General features: G+C 37.8%; 1 protein-coding gene and 1 long non-coding RNA gene across 3 annotated transcripts in view; both read left to right on the plus strand.

Moving 5' to 3' along the window:
* TBCK (TBC1 domain containing kinase) overlaps positions 1-12151 on the plus strand; it is a 94691-nt gene extending 82540 nt beyond the window's left edge. For both annotated transcript variants that reach the window (NM_001012577.2, NM_001396974.1), the window contains exon 26: positions 9725-12151. In NM_001012577.2, coding sequence (NP_001012595.2) covers positions 9725-9835 — 111 coding nt within the window. In that variant the 3' untranslated portion in view covers positions 9836-12151. The remainder of the gene's footprint in view (positions 1-9724) is intronic.
* A 2848-nt stretch (positions 12152-14999) lies between these two features.
* Positions 15000-20907, plus strand: LOC121113212. Its single transcript, XR_005859437.2, has 2 exons — positions 15000-15374; positions 17087-20907. It is a non-coding gene; the product is annotated as an uncharacterized LOC121113212 (long non-coding RNA).
* The last annotated feature ends 585 nt before the right edge of the window (positions 20908-21492 follow it).

The raw sequence follows: 21492 nt of genomic DNA on the forward strand, positions 1-21492 counted from the left end.
AGCTTTTAAATGTTTCATTAGGTGGAAAATTAAATGGTTCCTTTGCTGTGCTGCTGTGGAAAACCTAGTGTGCTTAGTGAGTCCAAGCACTTCAGCCATTTAAGAGGATGTTGTATTATCCTTAGACCCAACTTGCTAGACTTGAGACAGTGGAAGAAGTACGTACGTTTACATGCAGCTATGAATATTACAGCTTTTTATAAGAAAAGTAATAACTTCTTTGAAATTGTGTTAAGTAATCTACTAGGATGAAAAATTGCAGAAGTGAGCATGTGGAAACAGAAGCAATGTTTCCAAAGAAATGTTGTATGATGTTTGACCTGAAACATTGCTTTTCTAAACAGTTATCTATCTCAAACTGGAAAGGAATTTGCCACAGATTGTACCCTTCACCATAAAGGAGATTTTCTTTTTTTTTTTTTTTGTAAGAAGTGTTGACTGATTTTTAAACCATTATAAATATGGAAACTGGCTCTGTTAGTTGTGTTACTCAGATTTATGCAGGACTAAGTTCTGTGGGGGTGAGTGTAGGAAATAAATGTTGATAATTTATGAGGCTATTGGTAATTAGGAGATTAAATCTTTCAATAGCGTTTTGTATTTGTAACCTGGCATCATTTCAGTAATTAAAAAAAAAAAAAAAATTGGCTGTCCTGAATGGACTTGCAGAAAATTCATTTTGCCCTTTTCACACCCTTCTTTTTTCTATTTCTGCCTTGTGTGTTTGATTTGATGCCAGATGATAAAACATTTAAATTTGAAAGAAAAGGCTTTCTAAAACTCAGTAGGCAGTAAGGGAAAAGCAAAAACTCCATAATGGCCCAGTTCCAGGAGGAGACAATGAAGCCAGCAGCGCTACAGACATCAGTCTAGCTCTGGCTTTAGTTGAACACTTCCTTTAAAAGAACTAAAAACAGAGTAAATCGTACTTATTCAGCCATTAAAAGGTGTAAAAGCTAAGTTAATGGATTGGTTGATGTACCAGAGCCTTACCGAGACATACAGACGTTATGCTGGAATTAACCAGCCAGATTCTGTTCTGATTTTTAACTTACATATATGAAGTGGCAGCATCTCTAAAGTGAATTAAATTCTCCATTCATGCACCCACAGAAATGTAATTACCTTGAAATTTCCAGGTCAGGCAAAGGATCATCACAATTGGGAGTAAAATGGTCAAAGTGCTCAAGAGCAGGTTCTTTTTTCTTTTTTTCATGCATGCAAATAGCATTTTGGTGCTCATTTATCCATGTTTCCTGGTTTTTGTAATTTTTGAAATCTATGATAGCTGTGAAAAGATGAAAATAGTTACAGATATGTAGGAATTAGTTTATTTTGGGGGGAAAGGTGACATTAGTTCTTCATTTCCCATCCTTCAAGAAACTTTGAGGTGTTATTTTACATGCTTCCATTTCCAACGTTTTGTCCATGGTATTGCCAAGCTGACTGAAACCAGAACAGGAGAAATAATTTATCTAGCATTAAGTCATGTTCCAGCAGCTCAGTTTTTACATTGATTAGCTGTATCATGTGCGCTAGGATTAATATACATTTGTTTTTCCGTTCAAATGCTGAATAAAAGATATAGGACTCCAGTATTTCTGATAAGTAGAAACTCATTCATTTTGTGCCTTCGGAAAACACAGAGAACCTGTGAGCCAAAACTTAAAAAACAAAAAATCTGCATATCGAGGTTAAAAAAATAAGTAAATCTAAATTGGGATGTTTTCATTCCTGAATATTACTTTTTTTTTAAATCTGGCTAAGTTATGTTGCTATAAATACCTTGTCTAGACACTTTCTACAAGTAACTGAAGCAGGGTTGTAGTTCTCATTGTGTCACAGTGTAGCTAAGAGTTAAAATATATAAATTATCTCTAAAGCAAAGATAAGTAGTTGTGGTTTTCTCTGAGATCTTTCTGACCTTTTTAAAGGCAAGAGAGAGAGGGTCAAGTTCAAGATTCTTTTTGTATAACACAGTCCTAGCCTGAAAAACACCAACTAGTTCTTTCTGTGCTGGAGTTTCTCTAAATGTAGATGTTAATCTATGAACATAAAATCGCTTCTCTTTCGTATATATCTGAGATTATAATAGAAAACGTTTGTTTTATGGTATGGGGAGACTGAAACAGAAAATGACTTTGTTGCTTTTTTCTTAACTTATATATATAATTTAACAGTGATTGTAAACTGAAAGGGAAAAGAAGTCTGGAGAATGTAAAACTAAAGAGTCTTCACACATTCATATTCAGATTTATTTTTATGTGAAAAGCAAGTTCTTGCATGCTCAAGCTGATCTCGTTGCAAACCTGTTGTGGAGAAAAAAATGGATGGCCACAAAATTTCATTTGGTTGGCATTGGTTAGATTAGGTATTGCATAGAATACTCAAGGGCAGATGCATACATGCTTATAAGGACAGATAGGTTTCTGTAGAAGTACCTAGTAAAACTTCCAGAGTGAAAGAAAGTAGAAATCAGTCAATTAACTTTTTGAGATGTTTTCACTATATGTCTTTTATATTCTTAATTTCCTCATAAATGTTACTATGCAGAAAAGTGATTGTAGAGATATGTGGGTTCCTGTTGATTTTTCAGAATGGCTCTTCCATCCTGTTGATTTGTTAAGGAGCCTACTGGCATCATCAGGTGTCTCTTTTCCACCTTTAAAGAGGAGGAGATTAAGTTTGTGTTTTGAAGAGAGAGGTTTCATTAATCAACAGCAATCCTGATTGCATCTCTGTCCGAGACAAGCTGAAGTGTCTTCATTAGTTAATTCTATGAATTCTGTATTATTTTATTCAGTTTGTTTTATTTTGATGTGTGTGCAGTTTTTCTCCAGTTGGCAGAAAGATAGCACAGCTGCTGCTGCCAGGCCATTGCTCTTTATACAGCCCAAGAAAGAAGCTTGGGCTATGAGCCAGCAGTTGTGCTGCTATTGTAATTCTGCCCCCATCAGTGTCTTTGGTTAGTTTGCATGCTTCAAGTACTGCAGAGATAACCTTAGTATTCCTCTTTCTCACAAGAGGAAGAGGGGAAAATGAAAGAAGGAGCCTCAGGAGCAGAATTGTAATGTTCCCTTCCATTTCTGAAGTAGATGCCAAGGAAAGCAGACTATTTCTGAAACTCCAGATAGATTCTGTTCTTTAATCCATGTTGACACTGACAGTTACAGTTATGGGAAATTGTTTTGTTGATGTAGAGGTTCAGAAGTCTAGTCCATCTGTCTGCCTTACTACACAGAGATTTGAATGTTTCTGACATGAGCAATTGTGGGATAGCTTTTCCTATTGGGAAAAAAAAAAGAAAACAAAAAAGCAAGATCTCAACTTTACTCAATTATGTAGGAGATCTGTGTGGACTGGAAATGCTGGAGATGGTGAACCTGAATCCTGGAGTAGTGCTGTTAGACTCTAGTATTTTCTTCAGGCATGTCAGTCTTGGCCATCATTCTACTGTTTCTGTAGGTTGCACCTCTGAAAGAACACCCTTGACCTAATTCACGCAAGCTCATGCAAGGACATAGTATTCAGGGCTACTGCATAACAAAAGTGAATTACTAGTTTCTGAAGCTGTTCTGTAGCTGAGTCTACTTGGTATTTTCTGGTATTTGAGTTCAGGCAGTCTGAAATAATGTGAAATGGCGATAACTGAAATATAGATGAAAATGTACTAGTAAGTGTCTGTTACAGGTACATAAATAAGGATGCTGCCAGCTAGTACAGTATAGGTGAATTTGACACTTCCAGTATCTATATACCCTGTCTGGGGCAGATGTTGTTTTACTCCTCCTTAAACTTTTAGTCAATCAGTTTTTGAAGAGAACTAACTGCTTGCTACAGGAGGCAACGTGTGTGTTGCATGGGAAGTTCAAGGATTTGTGTCTTGGTATGTAAGGCCAGTTTAAGGCCAAAACCAACAGTGTAAGCTTGCCCTCAGAATCATCTAAGAGTTGATAGTTTGTGTATGGATTTGCTATAGGCTGCTTCATCAGCCTATTTTTCAATTGAAAATGATTACAGTTTGAGCAGCATTAGTAAAAAGTAAAGCAAAGCATAAAAAAAGATTTTGTATTACCAAGGACTTCTTTGAATGTTTTGCAATGTCTGGGATGGACTTGAGAAGATTTTATAAAAGAGCCAAAGCCATCCTAAAAAAGAAGTTGAAGTGAGCAGTTGCTTTTGACACTTAAGGGGGAAAGAGAATCTTTCAGAGAGAGTCATACTCTTTTTTTTTTTAATATTCAGACTGACTGTTCTATGCATCTCTTCAAAAATGCGTATTTCTGTTCATTAACAGCTTTTCTATTTTCTGTTCAATCAAAAATAGAATAGATTTGCTTTCTGCATTTTTAGTCTATTCAGCTGTATTGGGTGCACTTCATATATTTTGGTTAGTATAAACTGTGCTAACAGACAAATTTCTACTATTTTTTCATTTTCAGGTTCTCACTTTCTGCTGTGTGGTGTGTGTGTGTAATATTACATTTCTAAGTGGAAAATATTAAAAGGCAGGTGTTAAAAAGTTACTACTCAAAGAAACATGAGTGTTCACTCTTACTTTCATGCTATTAAATACCTGTTTGTCTGGGCTTACTTTCAAATCTTTAAATGTTAAGTGCTTAAAGTTTCTGCTGTGCTTTTGTACTAATGGGATGGAAAGCATTCCTTTTTGGCCATGTCAGCAGGAAGGATTTTTCCTTGTTTTTCCTTGATCTTGTTAGAAAAGTGAGTAGCTGCTGCTGCTGCCTTTTTTTTTTTTAATATAATATGTGTAACGTATGCTTGCACAAAGTTGTGCACCTTTTGTTTTGCACTTCATTCAATTTATGTGAATACCATCACTGTTAATTAGGCACCGTTTTGTTGCTTTGGGAAACTTTTTGGTCTTCCACCTTTTGATGCTGAAATGCCGTTTCATTTATCTGGAACCTTTTAATGGAAGAAATACCTGGCTAAGAATAATCGTGTTTTGGGTCTGCTTTGTGACATATGGAGACGCTCTGAATTGATCACCTTGCTTTCAGAATGGTGAGCTCTTGCCTGAAATCATATGGCAAAATAGACTGCGCTTCCTGAGAGGTTGGTGCAGTATGTGCTTACAAATGGAAAAATGATGATAATCTTGTGGCTATGGGTGAGTGTTTATAGAATTTGATAAAGGTTCCTTTTTCAGCATCAACTGTACCTCTTCTGTCTCTTTTGGCATACGTTACGCTTGTACCCTGATAACATTGGTCACAGCAGTCCTTTTTGGTATTCTGGCACAGTAAGTTACTCCTTCCCTCCCAAGTTGCCCTTTAATTACAAGCTGTCACAGGAATTTCTGCAAAAGTGAATAATGTATACTTAGCAACCATTATGGCTGGCCTGAAGGGAGCTGGGAACAACACTGCTCAAGCTGTGTGGTGTTATTAGGCTCTATGCTATACTCACTCTGAAAGTGTGATGTGCCTAGTATAATACATTCAGCGAATTTGAAAGCTGTGATTTTGCTGCTTTGGAACAGGGTAGTAGAAACACTTTGATAAATGCTCCATTGGCGAGTATCAATTTACCACCTTAAACTATTGAGGTTCCTGATACTTAATGGTACTAAAAGGAGCAGCCCTGACAAGCTGTTTCAAGAGCAGCATCCGTGCAGGGTAAAATCTTTTAAATATGCCCAAATTTTGATATGAATTTGCTTTGATGTTGTCTGTTTTTGAAAGCCTGAGTTTGTGAATGCAAAAGTCTTAGCTTACCGCTTTCATAAGCAAATTGCAATTTTATGGCTCATTTTCACTCACTGGGAAGGATGTCTATGACTGACACGTTAGTTGAGGAACAGCATTACCAAAGCCATGCCACAGGAGTTGTTAAATGTGTCACTTACATATTCATCTTTCCGTATCTCATATTTTCTGTGAAACCAGTGAAAGGCAGTACAATTTAATCTCTAGATGTACCCAGTAAAAACACAGTAACCTAACTTTCTTGGGAACTGTGTTTTGAGGAAAGGCCACCTGAGGCAGAATTCAAAAAGCTTAGTCTTCTAGCATCCTTTTAATCCTCTCCTTCAGATAAGCAGTAACACCATTTCCACAAGTAAAGGGAAAAACAGCTCATAGCATTGTAGTCCTAATGAAAACAAAAGCTTTATAGGGGTCTGTGATCTGCTGGTGGTATGAAGAAACAGATATATTTCAGAAGGAGTGTCAGTAGAAGTACTTGATAAAGTTGAGCGAGTGTAATCACCATCTAAATGACTGAGATTCTTTTTTCTTTTTTAATCAACCAGTATAATAGAAATCAAATTGTGAACTACTTGTATATGTTTCAGTAAATCTCTCCTTAAAATGCAGATAGCTTACAGGTCACCAAAGGTACTGTAACACGCTTGCTTGTCTCCTCATTCTGTTATCTTCTGCCTTAAGAGTATCTTTTTAAATCAGGTAATTTACTGAAATAAATCTGCATGTTCAGATGACTGTTAAGTTTCTAGGTTGACACTTCAAGATATTATTTTTTGAGCTCATGTGTGAAGTCCAAGATGACAGTTTCTGCTTCAGAAACAGCCTGCGATATTAACTCCAAAGGGCACAATGAGCTTTTTTTCCTTACCTCTCTTAATTTCTTGGCTGTAAGTTTCTACATAAAAAAATGGGTCATGTTGGAAGATAATTCTGTTGTAGCTGTTTCAGGTAGTCCTTCCTCTCATGCCTCTGTGTCAGTGCACAAGCCAAAAATAACACTTTTGTGTCTTCTGAAAGTATTAGCTTTGGTATTTTCAGGCTTCAACAGGGTATTTTGGTAGGGAGAGATGCTGGGTGGTGCTGGAATGTTTCAGGAACATGGTGAACAAGCTCCTGTTCTCATCTGTGGTCAGCAAACTCCTGTCTGAGTGAGAAGGTATGAAAATGTACTAGAACAAAACTGTAAAAAGTCAAAGCCTTAGTTAGGGTGAAGACTGTGATGCTGTTTAGATGATTTATAAATCTGAACTTTGCCAACTGTTTCTATTTTTGAGTCACTCAGTATAGGAATGTGGAAGATAAAGTGAGAATGTCTTTAATAGGTCAGATTGAATGAACTTCGGAGTGAAACCTTGACTCTTTTCTTCTTTGCAGTGGCAGATGTATTTGCAAAGTTCTTGGATGCTAATAATCGGAGTTTGATGGCAGCTCTCAGCTTATGGCAGTGTATAGTCCTCTGGGCCTCTGACTTGCAGCTAATTCCCATAGTAGTGAGGTACCAATTATAGTGCATCCTCTGCTTGCTGAACTTTCCCTGTCTGAAAGTTCAGACAGTATTTTGAGCTGTATTTGTGGTATTTTGAGCTGTATTTGCATAGTAGACAACTACAGACAGTTCCATAAGGGGACGTGAGGGGGAAGTAATTGTTTTGTGTTCTTGTGCTTTCTACCTACCATTCACCAACAGCCACATAATCTGCAGTGCTGATTGCTCAGAGGCTATGTGAGGAATTGACATATTCCACGCTATAAAGTTGTAAAGGAATATTGTCATACGCAGTAAATAAAAGTTATTTCCATCCATACCTCGGTTACTAAAACATTTCTAAAATATGGTAGGACATAAACCATAGTTCTCAAATCTGAAATACAAAGCAGTTGTTCGCTTCTTTTCAGGTTAGGTGGAATGGTAATTACATTATGGCTACAGCGTTGAATAACTTGGAAGAGAGTTTATGGCTTGCTCTCAGAAGCAGAATCTCTCTGCTGACACACGGGACATTGTATTGAGCCAACAGCATGACTGCTTCCTGTCAGTCCAAACGCTGGTTGTCATTTTTTATTTCTGTCAGCTGTGAGCGGCATTGAATGGAGTCCAAGATAGAGCACTATCCATTAGTCACAGTTGGAGAGTACTGTGAAATGACAGAGACCTACATTTGAAGTAGAGATGTGCAGTTGGAGTATTTCATTGAATATATTCTATTTCTGTAGTGCGTGGCATGCACAGCTGAGCACTATTCCTGAAAAGAAAAAGATACATACAGCATGTTTATGAACTGTGATTAAAGTGAGAGGTAGTGTTTTGACTGTGCATAGTACGGTACTTCTGCATCAGACAGCCTCTGTAAAAGCATGGCATTTACTTTTCTCATGCAAACTGGCATCTGCATATGATTTAACTTTTCTGTTAGTTTGTTGTTGTTGCTTTATTGTGGTGTTTGGTTGGTTGGTTGGTTGGTTTTTTTTCTATTTGATGCTTTGAAGCCTCCCAAACTAACGGGAGGAGATTATCAAATTTACTTTTGGTCTTAGGCATGTACCTCAAACAAACATGAAAGCCAGAATTTCTCCACTGGATCCAGCAGGGCCTCTTAGTCTGCCTCAATGAATCCTCAGTGGTTGTAGATCACATACTGGCTACTCACTGCCTGGTTAAATCTATCCTGAAACAAGAGAAAGGAGCGCAGTAGCTGTTTGACATGTAGATGTATGAAAATGGATTCTCTGCATATATGAAATACCTTCAGTGTGAAGCAAAATTTCTGGCTGTGGAAGGAGTTTAAAACCACTGTGAACTCTTAAAACTTATTTCAGTTCTTGTACCTGATTAGGTAACCACATAGTACATCTTGTTTTGCCTTAGTATCTGTTATGTTCATTCTAATTAGCTGTTACAGTAGAAATGTAAAAGGTGATCCGATGTACCAATGTATGTTGGACATCGTACCTAGTGCTGTTCTGTTATTGTAATTCTTTTCTGTCTGCAAAGTTAGTTATTTGGATATCAGACTTGCACTTTGTTCTGGAATTATATCAGAAATCATTTTTAAGCAGTCAAAAAGAAAAGTCTGAATATGTTATGTAGCCCATTTGGAAGCACTTGCCATTTTCCAGATAGTACTAATTTGTCAATCGGGTATAAAGCAAATATTTGAAAGACAAGAACAGTATGGCCAGTTTTTCTTTTCTATGGGAAATAAAGTAAAATTGTTGTTGTTTCCTTCCAATTAATCAATTTTAGTGGCTTGCTTTTTAATGTACTGCAATCACTATTCAAAAGGCAAGTATTGCTCTTTGAAAGGAGGAGCAGAAATTTCTCTTCCTTTGTAGTCTTCAGAAGTGTAGCAATTTTTCATTGTTGCTACATGGAAACAGGCAATTCCAGTATTTGGTTTACAGAATAAATTAATGGAGGGGAGAGGATTTCAAGAAATAGTTTGTGTCTGTGCTTGCTCTCTGTAGCCTATGTAGTCTATGGGTGGACTGAGGGAGGAGGAAAGGAAAGGAGGGAAAGAGAATACAAATACTGGGCCCCGAATTACTATCTGACATCTCTGAAATGAAGTATTGTTAGACTAGTTTGACAGGTAAGCAAATGACTGCCCCATCAAACTGTGATGCTTGTACATTTGGGAACCTGTAGGGAGCGCTTGGGAATAAGATTATTCCAGAGGAAAATACATGTTAATTCACACTTTCAGAAAAGTTCCAGTGATTATTCTGAAATAAAAAAAAATACTGATGAAATGAGGTAAATCCTACCTAAGCAAAAATAAGTACTGTTCAGATGTTACACTTTCCTGACCTCCAAATTCATTCCAGCTGCTGCAACAGACAGGCCTAGAGTTCCTATGTAGGACTCCTTAGTGTGAAAAAGAACTTAAAGGATCTGATGAACTTTCCTTTTGTTTAACTGTCTGTCTTTAGCATAGTCTCATTTTGAACTAAGTACTCTATTATATGTCATGCTAATGATACGCCTACTTCAGTTTGCAGCTCATCTGGTGAAGAGCAAGTACCCACGGGTCTGCATCCTAGATGGAGGAATCAACAAGATCAAACCAACTGGTCTCCTCACTGTTCCTTCTCCACAAATATAAGTGACTGTGAATATTCATGATGATTTATCTGAATAGGCAAGTCTTACAGTACAACATCAATATTCTGAACCCAAAGGGCATTACGGTGACTCTGTTATACAATTTCTGGGTGATCAGTATCTCACCTTGTGCATCAAGAGAAAAGTTTTATGATTGTTCTTTGATATAGAGCTTCATCTGCCACAGATGAAAAATGTGAATCTTCCAGTTTTCTGAGAAACTTCTTTCAGTAGTGATGTAGTGCAAAACTGGCTGAGCTCATCTGAACTCAGCATTCGATATCTTAGAAATTTTTCTGCAGAATGACATAAACTGGCAATTGATTGCCCTAAGCTGTACTTAAATAGATTGTTTTTCAAAAGTATTTTCCTGTGAATATTGAAAGTAATGAGCTGAAATTGTCATGTGTATCAAAGAAGAAAAGATGTGTTCTCTCATTTTAAAGAGTAATTGTTGTATCTTGTGACCTACTTTTTTCTTGCTTTTTTTTTTTTGAAAGCATTTTACATCTAGATTGGAAATAAAGGTATGTCCTAGATTGGAGATTGCTGTAGGAGCTGCTGCTAAATCAATCCAAACTGTATCATGCACTGCAGAAGTGGAGAAGACTTGCTGTTAAGTGGAGAATTTAACAGTCAGTTTCCTGAAACATGACAAACACAACTATTTCTTAAACAATTATTGCACCAGCAACAGATTCTTGACAATGCTGTGTCTGTGACAATAGATTGGTTACTCCCCAAATAATAGATTTGATCTGTGTTAGAAGCTCATTCTTTAAAGAGAAACAATGCACTTTTAATATTCATATGAAAACAGCTGAGAGAAATCTTTAATACAGGAAAACCAGTTTGTTAAAATGTAAGATGGACAGTACCTCTTTGAACTAAATTTTTTCCCAATTCTCACTTACTTTAGATAGACAGCAAGAAGAAGCTCCTCAATTTGTTTCTACATTTTTCAAGTTTAGAAAATGCTGGTATAAGGCTTAATAAGCACTGAAACTTGGAGTAGAAAATATGATTTGTGAAAAGCCTGGTTACAGTTGTGTATTAGTCTTCATTGTGAGTTTGACACCATGTTCTTTGTTAAAACAAAAAATGTGAGACAGTACTTAATACAACTTACTGTTAGGATAACAAGGACTTGCCCTGAGAGGTATGGCTGGTTATCATACACCTTTGTTGAGGATTTTCTACCATGATTGGTTTAAACCAGATTGGCAAATAAGAACATTGCATGAACTAACTTGATTTCATTTTGTCACAAGAGATTTCCAAGACAAAACGGTTGTGAAAGGAAAGAAGAGGTCACGGAGAAGGTTGTGAACTCAGGTCATGAACATTCTCTGTAGATCACAGGCAAAATGATTACTTGTTTTTATATTTTCTGTTATTTTGTATAACTGATACCATGGAATCTGAGGCCTTCTGGAAGGTGTTGAAAGAAGTCTTGTTTTCTTCTATGCGATGACCAGAAGACTTTAATCTGTACCTTCAGAAGCTAGTCTCTCTGGATTTTGTGCTGTTTCCTGGGAGGTTTAGTCTTACCACAGCTGTTACTTCGCAAACCATAGTGGAAAAGTATGATGAATGAAAAGAATATAGGGCAAAAACAAACAAACAACAACAACAACAAAAAAGACAACATCATTCACCTCTCTTTATCTTAGCTGTGATTTTTTTTCTTAAAAAAAAAAAAAACAGAATTACTCTATGCTAATGTGTACATGGACTTTCTTAAGTCTAAGTTCAGCATCATATCCTGAAGCTTTCAAGAATTTTTTTACTCTTTAAAAATCTTAAGAGCTTTGGTAGAGCAACTGGATAAAGGAGATCAGAAGAAAAACCTATGGGGCAGTTGATTGCATTTCTATGTCAGCAAGAGCTTTCTGCAAGAATGTCTGGCAAGGCCTTTTGTGCTTGGTTAACTTTAAAAGTGATGCGAAAATGGGAGTAGTGGGCAAACAGTATGCTTGGAAATAGAACAAAACCATCATATTGGTCAAACTTTTGTTTGGCTGCTTGGAAAAAGGAGAAAACTGTGCAGTGCTAAGTGACAGAAAATAAGTATGGAAGGGTACCCGTGGGGCCCTGGAGAACCAATTCTAACCGTAGTCTGTGGTGAATGCATTAATAGATAAGATATCTTCTCAAATGCCTAACAGCAGCCGGAAAGCTCACGCAGAGTATCAGTGGTTGTAATGAAGGGAATGAACAATACAAGTTACTCCATCACAAAAATAAACTTCATGGTGCACTTTAAGAAGAGCACAGTGGCATTATAAATAAATATAAACTACACAATATAAAACAGTCAGAATAAGATCATCATCTTTTTGATCTTGAATAAGATCTTGATTGTGTGTCAGGCTAACTATGACCTAGCCCCTATTACTGAAACATGGGATGAAACGTGGGATGGCTCCCATGACTGGAGTGTTGTGGTAGATGGATACAGGCTCTTCAGAAGGGATAGAGGAGGAGGGAAGGGTGGTGGTGTGGCCCTTTATATTAAAGACTGTTTTGATGTTGAAGAGCTTGGGGTTGCGAATGATAAAGTGGAGTGTCTATGGGTGAGGATCAGGGGGAAGGCCTGTATGGAAGACATCTTGTTGGGGGTCTGCTATAGACTGCCAAATCAGGATGAGGAGGTGGACGAGGTGTTCTACGAGCAGCTTGCGGAAGTCGCGCGATCGCCAGCACTCGTTCTCGTGGGGGAATTCAACTTCCCTGATATATGTTGGAAATACAATATAGCTCAAAGGAAGCAGTCCAAGAGGTTTCTAGAGTGTGTGGAAGATAGCTTCCTTACGTAGCTGGTACGAGAGCCTACCAGGGGTGGTGCCCTGCTAGACCTGCTCTTTACTAACAGAGAAGGACTGGCAGGTGATGTGAAGGCTGGGGACTGTCTAGAGCAGAGCGACCATGAAATTGTAGAATTCTCTATTGTTGGAGATGTCAGAAGGGTGACTAGCAAAACTGCCATCTTGAACTTCCAGAGGGCGGACTTTGACCTGTTCATGATGCTTGTAGCACAGGTCCCTTGGGAGTCGCTCCTTAAGGGTAAAGGGGTCCAGGAAGCCTGGATGCTCCTCAAGATGGAAATCTTAAAGGTGCAAAAACAGGCTGTCCCTGAATACCGTAAGGCAAGCCGTAAGGGAAGAAGACCGGTGTGGTTGAGCTGGGAACTACTATTGAGACTCAGGAAGAAAAAGAGATGTCCTCTGGAAGAAGAGACAGGCTACTAGGGGAGATTACAAGGAAGTTGCTAAGGTATGCAGGGAGGAAGCCGGAAGGCAAAAGCCCAACTTGAACTCAGATTGGCCACTGCAGAAAGGGAGAATAAGAAATCCTTTTACAAATATATCAATGGCAAGAGAAGAACCAAGGATAATTTCTATCCTTTAATTGATGCAGCGGGGAATGTGACTATGGAAGACAAGGAGAAAGCTGAGGTCCTCAACGTCTTCTTTACATCTGCCTTTAATAGTCAGACCAGTTATGCTCAGCGCAGTTTGCGCCCTGATCTGGAAGTCTGGGCTGATATGCGGAATATCCCCCCGGAGATTCAGGTGGAGATGGTTAGGGAGCTCCTCCTCCATCTGGACTGTCACAAGTCCATGGGACTGGATGGACTTCATCCTAGGGTGCTGAAGGAGTTGGCGGGGATGATTGCTGAGCCACTCTCGGCTATCTACCAGCACTCCTGGATGTGTGGAGTTCCAGAGGATTGGAGGCTTGCCGATGTGACTCCCTTCTACAAGAAGGGCTGTAAGGAGGATCCGGAGAACTACAGGCCCGTCAGCCTGACCTTGGTGCCAGGGAAGGTCATGGAACAAATCATCGTGGGAGAGATCACACAGCTCACGCATGGCGTCCAGGGGATCAGGCCCAGCCAGCACGGGTTCACAAAAGGCAGGTCGTGCCTGACCAGGTGGCGTTATATTTATTAAATAGATTATATTATATACAAAACATAACATTTTATATTATATTATACTATAACATACGTATAATTGTATAAAAAGTATATTTAAGCTCATCTTGTCTTTCCCTTGTCCTTTGTTACAGGTACTCAGAAAAGGACTGTAAGCCTAAAGAATAGAATGTCTTTAAGAAAATAGGATATTTTGTGTCCCCAGTCCTAGTTTCTTTAGTAGGAAAGGTAGGAAGTGTTCAGTATCTCCTGCAGCTAGTATTTAGAATGAAAAGCCATGTTATCTTCTGAGTGGAAACTACTTAAGCAGATTCAGCACTTCCATTTTGACTAATACATGTGTTTTTATTATTTAAATATTTAACATTATAGATTTCATCCATAATACTGTTGGTTTTAGCTTTGAATTTAGCTAAGTAAGATTTGAGTCTCATATATTCCATTTGTGTATGGATGTATTTTTGACACAGAACTTAAAAGCTGCCATTAAGTAAGAGTTTACGTTATAAAGTGATGTTTTTTCATGAGAAGTTGTGAGAGAGGATGTGTGAAAAAGCAAGAAATGTCAAGAACTGCTAAACAACGCTGACTTTTCCCACATAAATGGAACTACCTGGAAAGTTCTGTAGCTAACAGTTACAGAACTGCCAGTTGCTGGTATACCTATGCTTACCACTTTAGTCAGCATTTTTGAAACTGTTCCTATAAATAGGCATACTGTGTCTGGATTCAATTACATTAGACAAATGCTTGGTCACAAAATTAACTTTAAACTCCTTATTCCTAGAAAAAGGGAAATGCTTGTGTTTTGTGGTAATTTCTCATTAGATAATTTATCTTGGTTTTGTGGTGGTTGTGCGGTTTAAGAAATGAGTGTCAAGACACTTTTACTCTGTTATTCTGCCAATTTTGGTAGTACTCTGGTGGAACAAGCAGTTGTCAGGTTTCATAGAGCTCTTGAGAGATTTCTGGAGGCCAGGTTATTTTATCACATATATTTCTGGTACCATAGTTTGCCTGGCAATGCAGTACTCATTCTTTGTTTTAGACTGCAGCTATATAACAGGGAGATCTAGTAGGAGCAAACAGCTACCAGTCCTCTGAGCTGATGTTTTCTACTGCTGGAAGAAAAATATCCCAGCTAAACATTTCCCACAGTTTGGACTGGAAAATGCAGCCTTTCCCAAACTCTTTTTTTTTTTTTTTTTTTTTTTTTTTTGTGGTCCTACAGTTTTAAAAACATACTGAAACTACCCCAGCCTCTTTGCCTACAGCTTCCTGCCAGGGCAGCCAAGTTCCCATAGAGTGTTCAGGTGTGAATCTAAGGACAACAGGACAAAGGAGATTAAACCCTCCTTTCTCAGTCTTGTATCTATTGATCATTGCAGACAATTAAATAATTGCTGGTAAACTAGAGTGTCCTTTGAGAATGTTATTAGACTTTGTTTCTGTGTCATTGGTTTTTGTTCTTTTTAAAGTAGATAATTTTAAATTTTAGCATGTTTTCCATTTTGGAATTGCCAATGTAGGGTATTTGGTAGACAGTCTTCCTAATACTTCTGACACAAAAATTATAACCTCGGCATCTAGGCACATACAGGTATGTATTTTTTTACTTAGGGGGTTTCTTTTTCTAATTTCCTAAATTATTCATACAACTGTGATGGGCTAACTAATTTTTTGGAATGGGCAAAGGGGTAATTGTAATCATCATCATTTCCTTGTGTCTTTTTCCAGGCTTTAAGCTATCATTGTATTGTGCAGGCATAATACAATGGTGCAATATTTTTTTCTGTGACCTTCTGGATATAGTTGAGTATTTACCAATTTTTTAGATCTGCCATATAGACCTTTCATATGAGGACTTGACTTCTCTCACCTTTTTGTTGTCTTCCTAAGGACCTGCTCTAAGAGTGCCTGTGATCAGGTTCTTATGAGATAGTTGTATGTTACAGTCAATTCGCGAGGCTTCTCTTGCTGTTCGATTCAGCTAAGGAGGATGGATACTGGACTATCTCTTAGCTGGAATTCAGGGCTGCATTACACACAGCTCAAATAACATTTCAGAAAAGTAGTGTGTGAGAGCTTGTTAGTTTTGTGACCTGAAACATACTTACTGTTTCTATTTGCAGGGCATTGATGTTGTATAGAATATCCATTCTGGAGATTTAATTTATGTTTATTACTTTGCAGTACTTAACAGTTTGGGTAGTGCATTAGGCTTTTTTCTTTTAAGATGAAAACTATTTATTTGGCTTTGTCAGTGTTGATATTTTGCTTTTTTGATCTGGGAATTGTGTGGAAATAAGGGTGAACATTTCTAATAACTCCCATTTCTAGTTATTGTTTATTTGCTAAGAGTCATACTGGTCTCTCTCACTGTTATGTTGGAAGCTTAATTACTGTCATTAGTCATCTTACTTGTCCTGGCCCAACGTGCAAGTATTGACTGAAAAGAATTATTATTCCTCCCAGAAAAGTGTTTCTTTCCAAAGCAAGTAGCAAAACTTGATCTGTACTGGCTGAGCAAGCACCAGATTTGTGTATTCAACTGGCTAAACTATAGCTTTTCCTTCTGTTTGAATCCCAAGCTACAATGCTAGTATTGTCATTCTTTTAAATTTCCAGTCTTGGTAAGGATGTGATGCCAGAAAACTTGTTCTGTTTTGGAAGTTGTGTTTCATCTGCCTTTCAGGTAACCATGAGATTTAAAGATTGCTAATAGTAGTTCTTTTTAAGCAGTCCCACTAAATACCTGTTGGACAACAGTTCGCATTCTGTGACAATGGCATCTGTATTCTGTGAAGTTAGGTTCAAAAATACACCTCATACTACCATCATCATGTTGAGCATATCAGTATTGCACTGTAGCTGTCTTGTTTTATCAGCATTAAATGGACCAGTGTTACACAGAGTTTAAAGAGAAACTGGTTGAAAAACAATAGGAAGTATTATCACCATTACGTCAGTTTGTAGTTAGTTCTTGTAAAGCTTTCTCCAAGATTGCATTTAATCATAATGTAAATGGATGGTAGTGGTAGTGGTCTTGTGTGTGCTGGTAGTGACACCACTGTGTGTGCTGTTAGAATAATTTTTTTTGTCCTCTAGGAACTGTATCCCATAAGGTATAGATACTGAGTTTGCAAACACAGTAATCTGTGTGAAAGAACAGACACAGTAGAACAACCCAGAGAATCAAGGTGGTAGTCATTGTGTTTAATGGGAATAACCCAGAGAAATGTTGTAGATCACTGTTTTGTTTAATGCTTTTAACTGAAGCAGTATTAATTTTTTCTCTTTGTTAATCCAAAGTTATCTGGCATTATATTACTTTAAAGAGTCATAGCATCTGGTGATATCAGCTCTTCCAGCTGAGCCAGCCAAGGAAGTAAAGTCCTGTGAATACAGAACAGGTATATTGAATTTCTTTTTATTATTTTTTATCTTTATTTTTTGGAAAGACTGAGTGAACATGACAGTAGTTTGAGTTGTTGGGCTATTAATGTGTGCCTTGATACAAACTTTTGATGTCGTAGGTAATCTGAGTGACTCATTCTCCTGACTAAAATGGGCTAATAACACATCCTAATGTTACTTGGTGTGGGACAAAGAAATATAGTGAGTACCATGACCAATTAGAATGTGAGGATACCAGGACAGTGCAGAAACTTAGAATAACTTTCCTGGGAACTAAGCTGTTTCATTGGGAGGCCAAAGATGGGTGATAAAAATGAATTCTTCACGATTAACTTTGTAAACCATCCTTTTCCTAGTAAGTATTACTAATGAATATGTGTCAACACCCCCCTGAACTATTCACTGTGGTAACTATTAATGTATTCATGAATATTTCTGGTAGATAGCAGTATTCATGAAGGAGCCTTTGTATTACATAATAAAATATTATTGCATAATAAAAATATTGTATTGCATAATAAAAATATTTCTGTTACTATTTTCAGTTCTTCTATTTTAGTAATTCAAGTAAGTTTGTTTTGTTCAGGGAAGTTATGTGTAGAAGAGGGAAAGCAGATCAGTTTGTATAGCTCTTTCTTTCTACGGTTTATTAAGGCATAAAACTCCTACCTCAGCAGTACTGAAACACCAAATTCTTTTTGCTTTTGTTTTCTTACCGCTTCTCAGTGGGGAAATACAGGCACTGAGGCCAGTATGAGGGCTTAGTAGTGAGGGGACTAATCTCACTGGCAGGTTTATATGTTATGCTAAAATATCACGCACTGGGAAGCATCAAGCTTTTGGGGTAGATCTCTTTTCCTGTCCTATCCACTTTTTCTTCTACTTCAGATCTCTGTTAAAAGAACAAATCATTTGTGTATACAGAGATAAATCTAGACCAAACTTTTTGAAATACGTGTCATGGAGTCAATTGCGTGATGTTTAGCCTTTGCTAGTAAGTCATCGTTTTAGATAAATTAGCAGATGATGTCCTACTCAGTTTTCCATAGTTTCAGACTGTCAGTGTTCTTACACAAATTGAATACGTGCATACTCTGGGTATTTGTGATGTGTTCTAACAGCTGTTGAAAGACAAGTTTTAGCCTTAATCTTTTTTTGTTTGGCATTTTCACAGTAAAAACAAGTTAGAACTATTCTTCATTTCAATCTTATCCTTAGGACTTTATCTTGTTTGGAAGGTTAGTACAAAATTCTGACATTCATGAGCACAAGAGCAGCATAGTCTATCTTCTGATACGCAATTAGAATTATTACTTCAAATAATTTTGGGGTCCTGGAAATTCAGAAGCATACTTTCCTTGAGCATGCAATATTCAACTTCCTCAAAATAGTTAAATTTCTGGCCATTATATTGATTCATTTGATTTGCTGTGGTTCAATTCCTACCCAAAATTCAGTTTCTCTCAGACACCCTTGAAACTTGAATGAGCTGGTATCTCTGATTTTAATCCTTTATTTCAAGGGGAGTTGTTCTTATGGACAATATTTCTCTATCTTCAAAGATGTAGGTGACATCAGTTGCAGTATGTTAGAGAGGAACTTGGCAAATCTCTTCAATATTACGTGTCCTCAGAGTAGTTCAGCGTTCTGCAGCTGTAGATCTTCAGGAATTGAGACATTTCTGCCCCAGACCTGGAAAGATACTGCGTTTATAGTAAGTACCTAAAGAATGAATGTGAAGGATTTAGTTTACTGTAGTTCACAGCAACACGGTTATCAAACAGCTATCTTTAAAGTGGCAAGGCTCTTAAAAACTCTCAGATCTTTTTGTAAGATCTCCTGAACCCAGCTAGAATAGCTAGGAAGAATTTGAATAATAAAAATTCCTCCTTTGCGATACCTACATATGTAAGTGCTGCATGCAAAATTTAAGATTTATATATATAAATCTGAGGGCTTTACAAAATCGTATTAAGTATTCTTGCCATTTCATGCAGAGAGAAATTGCACTGTCAGAAGTTGCAATTACTTTTGAAAGACGAACCATCTAAATGGGCAGAGTTAGAAGCCATTGCTGTTGTAATGCAAGTGTAATGTATCAGTTCAGACTGTTCTCACTGCTTTTGGAATGCCTTGTGCCTCTTGATACTCTGTGTGTGTACGTATATTTGCTTTGCATTTCTTCTTGAAGTCCTCATAAGTAAACAGTATTTGTCCAGGCTTCCTTGTGCTCTTTCACTCTGTCTGACAGTGACGCACTATGGGCCTGCCCACTCACCCTCCAGGATTTAATTTAACTTTTCATGGGCTCTTGGTTTTTGCTCACCTTCCCTGTTGGAAGCATGTGAGAGGTTTTCTTTCTCAAAGAGTTTTTAATGCTCTGATTGTGTGACCTACTCCTGGAAATTGCTTGCTCCTTATTAGCAGATGTCCGAAGCCACTGCCATTGGCATCCTAGGCTTGTAATGAAAGCAGATTGCTGCCATGCAAAGGGAACAGAGAGAGAAATGGAAAATTCCTCTCGGTGCCTCCCCTGGAAAGGCAGCCTTCTCATAATGAATCACCAAGAGAAGTCTTCATGATGATGGATGGGGACCAGTGGGGGTGGCAGGAGAGAATTGAAGGCAACAGGGAGTTATTCTCTAATTACTCTTTTCTGACAAGGTACAATAACAGACACACAGGGCTGTGTGTCAAACTACTGCCTCTTGCACTGTGCTCGTTACAGAAGCACCAGTATCCCTCATGGGCTGGGGCTGCTCTTGGGTTATCACACCCTGAGTGTGGCGTTTACTGTCACCTCCCATTGTGGCAATGACAAGATGGCTGGGTTTTTTGTTTTGTTTTTTGTTGTTGTTGTTGTTGTTGTTTTTTGTGAAGGAAAAAAAGAACACATACAGTGAAAGAAGCCAAGCAGCCTTGCTGTGTGTGCTACATGTAAAAGTTGCACAATGAGCAGTCACAGTAGCTAATAATCTGAGTATATGGATGTTAGGAACCTAATGTACTGAACTTGAAGATTTCCATTGTTTCTGGTGGTTATATGATAAATTCCCCAAAAAAAAAATTAAAAAGTTCTTCCATTTCTTCTCACTTAATTGATGCTTCTTGCTAATCTGTTTCATCTGTTCTATGTGATACCCTTCCATATGAATGAATCCTGTTAAGCTTGCAGTAGAACAGACTTCATGTGCTCATCAAACTTGCTGAGAGTTCTGAGTACTTATGGCTGAATAAATATTGCATTCTGGTGATGACAGACTGATCACCATGGTGCTGCCTTACAGAAATGAACTTTACTGTTTTGGCAAATGGAAATTTTCCTGTTGCTGAGTCCCCTTTGCCTTTGGGTCTAGGTGCAAACATAAATATGTGCATAAATGTGCATTAATAGTGTGTTTTGCATTCTTGTACATTATGTGCGTATATGAGAGTGCATCCAAGGAGGAAAAAGAGATATCTAAATGCAGAAGGAGAATTGATAGTCCAGGCAAACAGGCTTTTTGCCTGTTATGAGAAGCCAGGGCCATTGTACATCTGTTCAGTTGCTGTGATGTTCTTTTTGTCGTGTTGCAAAGCCTCACTTGTTGGATGTGTAATATCCTCATATATTGTTATAGCAATGATTTATTGCTGTTTTGTGCAAAACCATGCTGGCTTTCTGTGAGCTGCTTGGTACGAGCGAGGTTAAGTAAAGTTTTCTTTGTGCAACATCAGCTGCTTGTTGTAACATAGCCAATTTTTAGAAATCTTCAGTTATTTACACATAGGTCTTGTGAAAACCTGAACCTGATGTTAAATGGGACCCAGATTCATGAAAATCTGGCCTTCACACTTGGTGCTAAACACCTAAAAAATTGGACTTGAACTTGGAAAATTCATCCTCATAAAGGTCAGGATTTACATACAGCTTGTTTGTAAATGGTTTCAGTGGGAAATGCAGGCAAAGCCATCCCTCTAGTATTAATTGTTTACCTGTTTTGCAGGCCACCCATTCTGCCAGTGCAATAGAACAAACCTAAATGGAACAGGTCATTCATTGCCTAGATTGTCGTTACTGATTTCTCTTAGCTGATAGGGGAAAAAAAAGGTGTCTCCTGCATGTTTTCATTCTGAAATCTTAGGCAGCCTACCAAATCCTTTTAAAGTTTCTATTGCCTGTTTCAGATTTCATTTTCAAGGGAGTGTGTTTTAACAAGAAATCTTAACAAGTTCGTATATTAGCAAGCATGAAGCTTTCCCTACACTCTTTTACTGATTCAGCAAGATACTTAAGCAGATGATCAGAGGAGGCTCCATCA

This window comes from Gallus gallus, chromosome 4 (assembly GCF_016699485.2).
Source record: "Gallus gallus isolate bGalGal1 chromosome 4, bGalGal1.mat.broiler.GRCg7b, whole genome shotgun sequence".
Taxonomy (NCBI): domain Eukaryota; kingdom Metazoa; phylum Chordata; class Aves; order Galliformes; family Phasianidae; genus Gallus; species Gallus gallus.